The sequence below is a fragment of the Sphaerodactylus townsendi genome, linkage group LG05, assembly GCF_021028975.2.
Source record: "Sphaerodactylus townsendi isolate TG3544 linkage group LG05, MPM_Stown_v2.3, whole genome shotgun sequence".
Taxonomy (NCBI): Eukaryota; Metazoa; Chordata; class Lepidosauria; order Squamata; family Sphaerodactylidae; genus Sphaerodactylus; species Sphaerodactylus townsendi.
Window position 1 is genome coordinate 112,001,514 of NC_059429.1, and position 11,087 is coordinate 112,012,600.

The window sequence follows — 11,087 nt, forward strand, 5'->3', positions numbered from 1 at the left end:
AACTACCTTTTTAAGAAATCCGGAAAATAGTAAAGGGAGTTGGTAGTCCGTGGGGAGGCAGGGGGCAGAGTGAAAATGCTATTGGAGTTTTACACTATGTCCCTGGTGTGTGATTACTTACGACATACTTCATTTTCAGACTAGTTTGTACTATAACAAATTACAGAGAGGAGAAAAAGCATTTGAAAGTCTAGCCACTGCTGGCTCTGTTAATGCCTCCTTTCAGGGGACTAGCTGCTGGCAAGGAGAGCATCTCATTTCCAGTTCAACCCAATAGACCAGAAAAACAAAGACTCTGGTTTTGTATCCCTCCCTCCCACCCCCACCCCACCCCACCCACCCACGCGCACATCTTCTGACCACCATCCTGACACTGTTTTCTGTCTTGCAGGCCTAATTGTGTAAATGTTTTGGTCACGACTACCCAGCTCATACCAGCTCTTGCAAAAGTGCTCTTGTATGGACTAGGGGTGGTCTTCCCCATTGAAAATATTTATAGCGCAACAAAGACAGGTAAGAGCAATGGCTTGGATCAGGCAAAGTGTTCCCATGGGTAGAAGAATGTCTACCACACAGCAGGACTTTCTCATCTCTCCCACCACTGAAGCCCCAAATCTCCCCCCCACCCCCCAGTGTTCTTCTGGGGGATCCAGATACAATCTACAAATAAAGTAAAAATCCTAATAAAAAGCAGAATGCTGCTGAAACACTATAACAAATGTAAGACTACCCAAAAGTAATTCCCGACTGATTCCCAATTGTTTCAAGGGAGGGAATAGATAGGTGAGTATATCTCTAAAGCATCATGTAAGGAATTCGGGTAAATTCTGCACAGCATGGGTATATCGGGTTGCAGTTGTTGTATATATATCCTTTTTCCCGTTCTCATGAGTCCACTTTTACCCATTCAAGCAGCGATTGGAGCCCATGGAAACAATCTGGGTTGCTTTCCCACCTGTGCACAGAGACGTTTATCTTTTAAAAAAAAAAATATTGCAAACTGTGCGTAGAAATGAACCAATCGTACATTCCATGCCAGTCGTCCCACAATATCATCAGGTGCACTTATGTAGCTGCGCATGTGTAACACACAAAGAGAAAAAGAAGAAAAAGATAGAAAAACCCTGCAACAGTGGGGCAATAATGAACGTGTTGCTTTAGATCGGTCAGAAAATTTGTTTGGGGAACTTTGTACCCTTTAGGGCACTCAGGTCAATTCCCTTGGGGGAAATATCCCGGGATACGCACTGTAGACATCCCGGATCAAGGAGGGACTCCCCACGCTCCTGGACCAAATTCGGCTGTGTCCTGGCCCTGCACTGCAATAGCCTCCTCATCCAAGGATTTTCAAAAACCGCCAGGAAGGTAATGTTTTTTAGAATCCTAAGATGAGGCCGGTATCATGGGGAATCGTACTGTGTTATTTTTCCCTCCCAGAGTATTCGTTCAATCCATCAGCCAATCACAGCACAGTGGCCTGGGCATGCTCAGAACAGGTGACTCAGGGCAGGCAGGAACGCACCTTTTTTATATATATGTACCTCTTGGCTATGAAGCTATGATCATGCAAAGGAAAAAAATGACGTTCAATACACCTCCTGATGCTCTATGCTTTGTGACGATGTTGCTACGTAGCCGTTATGGGGGGAAAAAAGGGAACACTATTTCACGTTCCCGCCCCAAAGCAACAGCCAATCATGAATTAGCAACAAAAGAGCCGCCAAGCTGATCCCAGGCTTGTGGAAATGAGGTAGACTTCTCGTTTCTGGTTTCAACTCAAGACCTCTCCGCAGACACGGCTGCGGTGGGGACGGACAGACCGGAATCAAAAGATACTGGTATTTTATGGTCCCAGTCCAATCCCAGGATATTTCCCCCATGGGGAATCGACCTCAGAGAATCTTTCTGCAACCTGCTGAGTGACCTGCACCAAATGACGAGTGGCGGATTTTCCCCTTTCGCTACACTGAATGGCGGGTGGCGAATTCTCCCTGAGAGTGTTTTGCATGGAACTTAAAGTGAACGGGGTGGAAGGGAGGGAAATAAAAATGTCTCTTACCCGTTGTGTTCATGCGGGAGCACCTCCAACTCAGGACCGTGCAAAAGGATCGCTAGTTTAATGATCTTCAAAAATCCCTGATTGAGGGGAATAAAATGACCAAACTCGTTTTGGGAATGGGAAACTACCTGTGCAAACTACCACCCCAAAAAAACTGATTTATATAATGTCCTATATCCATTATATTTGGCCTGCGCAGTGTCCACCAAAATGAAAATGCAGGCGTACAAATTAAAATGTGAATCTCTTCTATCAGCTTCTCTGCTTATGTTGCATAGAAAATCAATGCCTCTTCTTCATTACGCAGGGAAAGAGAGCTGTTTTGAAAGAATAATGCAGAGGTTTGGACGGAAAGCTGTGTACATTGTAATAGGAGATGGCGCTGAAGAGGAGCAGGGGGCAAAAAAGGTAAAATGCCAATCGTTTTATCATCGTTGTCATCTCTCCTGACCTGCAGCACCAAACAAAAATTCCTTCCCTTCTAAGCGTTTGTACTATTAGGCCTTTTTCCTGTTTGGAAATCCATAAAGCATTGCGAGCAATTTCCTCCTGTAAATCCTCCCTCCACCCAGGCACCTTTTCCAGCAGTTTCTTGTTTGCTGCAAAAACTGTTCTTGATTAACAACCATGTTGCTAGGTACATAAATAAAGAGTGAGATTGGATCAGTGAGTGTGACGAGATCAGCCATTTCTCATTTCTACTGTGTGGTTTTGCTTTCTAAACACTAGTGGGAAAGGAGTGATTGAATGCAGTTCTGTGAGGTGGTTGCTTTGCACAGTTGGCTAGTAACAAGTGACTGCTCTTTGCTCTCTTCCTCCCCCCCACCCCCCTCTTTTTATAATGAACGATTTGTTGCAGCTGAAAGAAAGCAGGGACTTCTGGCACTTGGAACAATAAAACTGTAAAGTTCTTAAAGCACTGAGGGCCAGTTCTCACATCTGTGAATGCAAGCTAAAAGGTGCCTTGAGGGAGCCCCATTTGAGCTAGGCCAAAAGGACTGTGATCGCAGTTCTGTTTTGTTTTTTTTCTGTGTGCAGACATTTTACAATCCCGCCATGGACGTGTCTCAGCTGATCTGCACATTATGCACAAGGATGTGGTGGTGTTGGGGAGTCTCTTCAAACAGCTGCTTTCCCATGCAACAGAGGTAGCCCTTCCAGCATGGCCAAGAAGACCCATGCGAGTAGATCAGGGGTCTGCAACCTGCGGCTCTCCAGATGTTCATGGACTACAAATCTCACCGGCCCTTCCAGCATGGCCAGTTGGCCATGCTGGCAGGGGCTGATGGGAATTGTAGTGCATGAACATCTGAAGAGCTGCAGGCTGCTGACCCCTGGAGTAGATCATAAGCTGCTGCTGCTGCCTGTGCCAGCTTTGCCTTTTCTGGAAATGGCAGTGGAGGTAGCATTAGGGGGACCTGCTGCATGGGCTTATCCCACAGAGGCTATCATGTGTTACTTCTTGGATACAGCAAGGAGCTGTTGTACAGCAGCTCCTACACCATGAACAGAAAACGGGAAAGGGTAGAGTCTGAAGTAACACATCAGGGACAGGACTAAATGCGAGCTCTACAAAAACACACACAGGCACAGCGAATAGGCAGGATTTGTTCTTGTTTTGTTTTGTTTTTTTTAACAGGGGGAAACATTTAACACCAGGATACACCTCCAATCTGAAGTGGTCATGTTTAGATCTCTATAACCTTATGGTGGAATTAAATAAGAATCGGAGGAAGAAATGGGCTTCCCGGTCCTTGTTTCTTTCACAACACCAGGTAGATTCATGTGAGCTTAGCCACGTTAGTCTTCAGTAGAAGGGTTGGATTTTGGTCCAGTAGCATCTTAGAGACAAAGGAGACATCTGGGGTAGAAGCTTTCAAGAGTATGACAGGAGCTTTGGCTCTGGAAAGCTTATTCTGCAGAAATCTTGTTGGTCTTTAACTTGCTACTGGACTTGAATCTAGCTCTCATAACACTAGAATTAAGGCTAGGTACACTCTGTTCATATAGGGGAGAATCATAAGGTAGAGGCAGGTGCTTAATTTATTTATTTATTTATTTTATTAGATTTTATAGACCAGAGGCCAAAGGGCTCTGGGTCTACAATAACAGACAGTGCACAATAAAACACAAGATAAACATTGAACATTAAAATCCCTTAAAACACAATAGCAGCATTATCATAGAACCCATAAAACAATCAATGGCGTCCGATTCTAAGGCCGGGAATTTGTCTTCCTGGCTGCTCCAGCAACTGCTCTCCTGGCTGCTAATTGTAATTATTATTTTTTCCTAGTGGGAGAAGCAAGCTTAATTTATTTTGAAAATTTCTGCGCTGCCTCCCAAACGAACTTGCTTCAGGTAGCATATAAAGTAAAAATATAAAACCATATAGCAGTGATTCAGAATTAACAAACTTTTTTTTAAAGCGTTTATACCCCCACAATAAAAATAAAGGCAAAGTAGTCATTTGCAGGAATGAATCGATAGAGAAAACACCATTGTCTGGCTTTCTCCCTATTAAAGTCAGTCACTCCTACTGTCATGCACCCTCTCTGTCTCTCCCTTTCGCTATCCAATCCAATCCCATTTCTGTTCCTTCAACCATTGTCTTGAACAGGAACATAGAAGCAGGTAAAACAAGCCAGGCAGGTGGCTCTTTAAAGATGCGGTGCTATAACCACCCCCAAATATTTGGCCACCTGTACAATAACTTAGTTTCTGCATCTCTTAATAACCAAGAATTTTTCCCAACCAGGAAATCAAAGCTAGCTCTGAGTAATGCGAGAACTAAGTTCGATCTTAAATCTGAAAACACAGGACAATCTAATAAAGTGGTTCTCAACCTGGGGGTTGGGACCCCTTTGGGGGTCAAATGACCCTTTCACAGGGGTCGCCTAAGACTCTCTGCATCAGTGATCTCCATCTGTAAAATGGATAAATGTTAGGGTTGGGTGTCACCACAACATGAGGAACTGTGTTAAAGGGTCGCGGCATTAGGAAGGTTGAGAACCACTGATCTAATACTATATGGTCACTACAGTCTGTTTGATCTGAACAGCAGGTACATAATCTATCAGAAAATGGTATACCTTGGAATCTTCCCATTAAAACTGCAGATGGCAACACATTTAACTGTGCTAACATAAATGCTCTTCTATACCTTGGCATAGTAAGCAGAAGAAAATGGCTTGGCATTTTAATCAGAGGGGAAATATCAATAGTAAAAGCTGAACATACTCTTGGGGCTTTAGTAATCTCACTTCTGAAGTCTAGAATCCTTCAAAAGACATTTTATCAAATTCCTCAGTTCCTGTTTTCCCAGTGCAACGATCATTTCATTTGTTATATTTACATATCACAACTTACTCTCCACCATTCTGTCCCAATTGGATTTATAAGGATCCTTTCTAACCAGGCTCAAAAGGTCTGTTTCACTATTAGATTTTAAAATTTTGATTTTTAAATTAAGTGCTCTGTGCCATGCTTAGCCTCCAAAGACGTTTTTACCAGTTCTGCATGCAAAACTTTCCCAGCAAAGCATTTTCCAGAATGCAGTATAATAAGCTTCCAGAATGCAGTATAATAAGCTTAACAAAGAATGGTCAATATTTCCTGTTATTGCATTAATCAAAACACCTGCTGCATACAAATAAGTGTCCAGAAGCCTTAGAACTAAAGGCGTGAATTGCAGCTGGGCCATATTCTCCTCCTGCAGCATAAAAAAATCTTCTGGTGGCATTAGCTGAACTAGTGGCAGTTTTCATTGCCAAATTCAGATGGGTCTTCTAGGAAAGATTAGGTTGAAACATTACTTCCAGATTCTCTCTCTCTCTCTCTCTCTCTCTCTCTCTCTCTCTCTCTCTCTCTGCCTTACCTTGAAAAACAGATATTTACAAGTACACGTTTTCTGAGATAATACTCTTCACTTCCTACTTCATTCTGCAGAGTAGTCAGCAGTGGTTCTCAAGAGATGACAGTGGGGGTGCACCTTTGCTCAAAAAAGCCAAAACACCTGAGAGTTTAAACCAACTACCCTCCCCTTGAGCTGTTGCAGATTTCTTTCAGCTGAGCCCTTTCCTGAGCAAATTAGATGTTCTCCCTGGAGTTAGAGAGAGGAAAGAAAGAAAGAAAGAAAGAAAGAAAGAAAGAAAGAAAGAAAGAAAGAAAGAAAGAAAGAAAGAAAGGAAAGAAAGAAAGAAAGAAAGAAAGAAAGAAAGAAAGAAAGAAAGAAAGAAAGAAAGAAAGAAAGAAAGAACTAGAGTAGACCACTGTGAACTTCAAAGGTAATGAGGGTCAGTGCCTGTGAGTGCATCAAAGGCTTCCAGGCTCCCTGACGATAGGGTGAGAGCAATCCCTTTTTCAAACTGTGCCCCAAGAGGCCCCTTTGCTGGTGTCTCCTGCTTTACTCCTCTTTCCCATTAATAGGCACACATTCTTTGCCGGGGCTGTCAAGCTCTGTGATGGATGGTGATCATTAGCGCGGGTGACTACACACCTGAGCTTTATAAGCCCACGGGGAGGCCGGGGCGCCTTTCACTGCCTCGCCAGCAGCACTGATGATATCTCAGCCTGAGTGGGTCATTTCTCTTCACCTGTCGGAGGAGTGATAAATTGATGGGAGCTGAGCAGCAGACATAGCTGAGTTTCCAACATCTCCACTCTTCAGAGAAAGAAAAACAAAATCATTAGTGGAAGCAGGGCAGTGTGGGAAAAGCAGATGAGGAATGGGTGGGACAGACTTTTATTTTTGCCTGTATGAGGGAGCAGTTCATTATGGATTGTTATCAATTTATCATACATAATAATGCATCTTGCCCTTTTCCCAAGGGGTACCTGTAGGAGGTTATCAATTTTAGCCTCCCAGTGAGATAGATTAGGACAAGAGAAAGTGATTTGCCAAAAGAGCATCACATCTGAGGAAGAATTTTGGCTCATACGTCTGCAGATGAAGATCAATACTCCATCCAAAATACCACTGGTGTGTGCATTTAAAGCACAACTGAAGCCGTTCAAACCTTGCAGTGTGTGGCACGATCAGAAAGACTTGGATTCAGATCCGCTGTAACCCATTAAGATCATTGGGTAACCTTGAATCAGTCTTTTTCAGGCACATTTATCTTACAGGGTTTTTGTGGAGGGATAATATATAAAAAGTCTAAGGGAGCCAGAAAATAAGTGAAATCGTCTGTAAGGCAATCTCCCTTGACTAAAGGGAATGAAATTTAGAATGGACATTCACAGTTCCCTTGGAAGTTTAATGATCTGTGTGCATCTTCAAGGTCAGGATGGAGGGGAGGAAAGATGCAAAATAGATTGTGATACAATATCTAAATTGAGGACCCTCGTAGAAGTCCACAGTGTAAAAGAGCGTTGTTGCACCATCCACTCAGGGGCTGTAAGTTTTTATCAAATTGGGAGAATTCACATGTCACTCATAGGTGATTAATATACGCTTAGGCTGTCCATATGCCTCTTGGGCCAATGGGAAGCAGTTCTTGCTCACAATGTCAGAGTTTTATGGGCTGTTGTTGTTTTATTTGTATGGTTTGCCCCTAATTTATTTGTATTAATTGTTGTACACCGCCCGGAGCCCCTCGGGGATAGGGCGATATAAAAATCGAAATAATAAATAAATAAATAAAATAAGCATCATTTTCTCCCTTTACCCCCCCCCCCTTCCAGTGCTGCTCCAAATCCAGGCAGCCCTCCAACAGGAGAGGCCACCACTTGAAAGCCCCATTTGTATGACAAAAATACCTGCCTGCATCACTTTGAATCCTGGCTGATAGCAATGGAAAGGACCATCAAGCCACAGGGTTTTCAAGGCAAGAGATGAACAAACATGGTTTTCTATTGCCTGCCTCTGTGTAGCAACTCTGGATGGTCTCTGGTCCCAGCACTAACCAGCAGGGACGGAGCAAGGGGAAAGTGCGCCCGGTGCGCATGCATACCGCGCGTCCCTCCAAGCCACCAGAACGCACCCCCTCCCCCCGGAACACCCCCCCGGAACGCCCCCACCATACCCCCCACCACACCCCCACAGGGGCACCCGCCCAGTGCATTGCGCACTCCCCCAGCACCACCACCCCAGCACATTCTCTGCTAACCAAGACCAACAGGATCCGACAAGAGCAAGGCAGCTTGGGCCCCACAATCCTAGCCAATCATTTGCCTTTTGTTCTGTAATTGCTTTTTCATCACTGTGCATTTTCTAACTCTTTTTTCTATGTTAAGACTGCAGCTGTTTTGGAAATTGTTTAGGAAATTTCTTCTGAAAAAAAGATGTTTTTTAAATTTCAGCACAACATGCCTTTCTGGAGGATCTCCTGCCATGCTGATCTAGAGGCTCTGCGGCACGCATTGGAATTGGAATACTTGTAGCATCCAGATGCCTCGATGGTGGTCTCAGCATCTTTCTTGAAGACACAACCTATTTTATTGGCGTTTTATGCTGTCACTGAATCGGCCTGGGTTGAGGTGCAGCTCTCTTGTAGAAAAACCTTTAGAGGACTCTGCGCCAGGAGTGCAACATACCAAGTTCCTTTTTCCTTTTGATGGAAGAAAAAAAACTTGCAAGAGGCTGATAACTGGATGCTTAGAACTAAAATGGGACTTTTGCGATGTAAATTACTTCCAGGCATGCGGAAGACCAGTTCTGGCTTAATTTGTTGGGGAGGGGGTCTGTTTGTTTGTTTTTTCCTTGCTTTAATTAATGGGAATGGGGGTGGGAAGATGTGAGGTGGAATTTTTTAGGCATATTTGCTGGACTGTTTATCAATTCAGACAATTTTCTGAGGACGAGGCGGGGGAAAGATTGAAATAGATGATTTTTTTGTATTTTTTTAATTTATGAACTAATCCTATTACTCTGATATTAAGCTCAGTACCTGTGTTTGTATCTGCTGGGTAGAAGAGGCTCAGCTGTTTCTAATTTAATAGCTCTTTTCTCCATGGTAAACTCCAGGGGAATAATCATTATCATGTCCATTTGAAATGAATACAGTTGGGAACCCTTGGTGCAAGAACTATAGTTGTTGTTGTTGTTTTTTAAAAAAAACTCTGGCACATGTGATGCACACATGTCTATATGGGCTGCCATCTTGTTTTCACATGGTTGGGAAGAAAAATTACCTTGTGATGAGTGAATGGCAATAAAACTATGTTTACAATTTCAGGGGTAAAATCCTTACTTTTTGCCATGTAATAAGCTTCTCAATCTGTAAAGTTTGGCCCAGATGGCCCCAGTGAATAGCAGCAAACACAATACCTAAAGCCAGAGAACCCTTGTACCTTTGAGATTTCTGCAAATTCTGCTGAAGGAGAATTCTCTTTAACAACTTGACAACTCATCACAGTACCTTTTAAAAAGGTAAAATTCAGCATTTTTATACCTCCTGTGCAAATATCCTGTGGCGCAGGAACCAATCTTCTTAGCAAATACAGCAAACTTACATGTTATACATGAATATCAGCCTTAAATTTCAAAAACTCGTACATGTTCCTTTATTTGCTTTACTCTAGTGCTTATGCCATATGACACAAAGAATCTTGGGAAAGAAAAGCATAGTAGTACTACCATAAGTATTGAGTTTTTACTACATTCAAGATGCTACAAAGAATGTGAGGCATTTGATAGTAACATAGTTTTGCACAATTTAGCCCTACAAATTTGGGGCAGGGATTAAAAAAAAAGTGTTGATGTACTAGGAAGAAGTAAATCCCTTACACTTCTGTGGATAGGCTCATTCTCAACCTCTTTAAGACAACAATCTCTAGGCCCAAGGTTGAGCAAAGGAAGACAGATTGGATAGCACACTCTTTTGGCTTGAGATTTGGCCGCTGACTGATTGTCAGCAACGGAAATAAATTTGGCTACAAGGCCAGGACAGGAAACCAAAGGGAGAGAAAAGGAAGCAGAGGGAGGAGGGAGGCACACTGTCAGGCTTCCAGGAGATGAACAAATTGAATTAAGGGGTGGGGGGAGGAATGCTTGACTGGCTGAAAGCCAAACAGTTGACAGACAGCAAAGCGACATCTTTTAGCAGCTGCCAGTCAAGAAAGTGTTGCATTTTGCCTGGAACACTGTTGTTATAATTTACAACACTCTTTTCAGTAACATAGCCTATTGTGTAGGAATTAGACGATGTACACAAAAATCCCAAGGCATGAATTGATATAGGTTACCGGTACTTCTTTGCCTCCCCTCTGGCTAAGTTTTTAAGCAGTCTCTTGGCAGATCAATTCTCCTCGCCTCAGTCAGCATATTTAATGTTCGTTAAGCATCCATTCTTTTACTATAGGACCATAACTGGATAGCGTACTACTGTGAGGTTTCCTTTATGTGAAAGGACCAGTTCAATTATGTCAAAGGACAAGAAACAATCGGGGACAGGATGCTTTTGACACATGTGAACCACCAACCCATGGAGAATTCAAGATCTTCTGAGAGCCAAAGACAAAAAGCATAGTCAAGAGCAGCAGTGGCGTAGTGGTTAAGAACAGGTGTACTCTAATCTGGAGCGGGTTTGATTCCCCACACTGCCACCTGAGCTGCGGAGGCTTATCTTGGGAATTCAGATTAGCCTGTACACTCCCACACACGACAGCTGGGTGACCTTGGGCTAGTCACAGTTCTTCTGAGCTCTCTCAGCTCCACCTACCTCACAGGATGTTTGTTGTGAGGGGGGAAGGGAAAGGAGTTTGTAAGCCCCTTTGAGTCTCCTACAGAAGAGAAAGGGGGGATATAAATCCAACTCTTCTTAAACTGTAAACAGACATTTGAAGAGATGCTAGAAAGCTTGTGGTCAAATGCATAGGTTAGTTTAGTTGTTTAAGAGAATAAATAGGTTAACCCTACCAGGAGGTACTATTGGTTATATCAATGAACTCTGTCCTCAAAATGCCCAGGAAGTGCCGTGAAAGCTGCTGATATGTTTCCTCGTGATCATTTGATTTTTCTTTGCAAAGGAAATAGTTTATTCAGTCGAGCAGAAGGTGCTTCAAAAGAACCTAGGAGAACCTTTAA

The 11,087-nt window shown here is 43.1% G+C and overlaps 1 protein-coding gene across 4 annotated transcripts in view; it reads left to right on the top strand.

Annotated features, from left to right (window-relative positions):
- Positions 1-9,231, top strand: part of EYA2 (EYA transcriptional coactivator and phosphatase 2) — a 162,953-nt gene extending 153,722 nt beyond the window's left edge. For all 4 annotated transcript variants that reach the window (XM_048496798.1, XM_048496797.1, XM_048496796.1 and 1 more), the window contains exons 14-16: positions 392-513; positions 2,367-2,467; positions 8,363-9,231. In XM_048496798.1, the coding sequence (XP_048352755.1) occupies positions 392-513; positions 2,367-2,467; positions 8,363-8,443 (304 nt within the window). In that variant the 3' untranslated portion in view covers positions 8,444-9,231. The remainder of the gene's footprint in view (positions 1-391; positions 514-2,366; positions 2,468-8,362) is intronic.
- Positions 9,232-11,087: the final 1,856 nt, after the last annotated feature.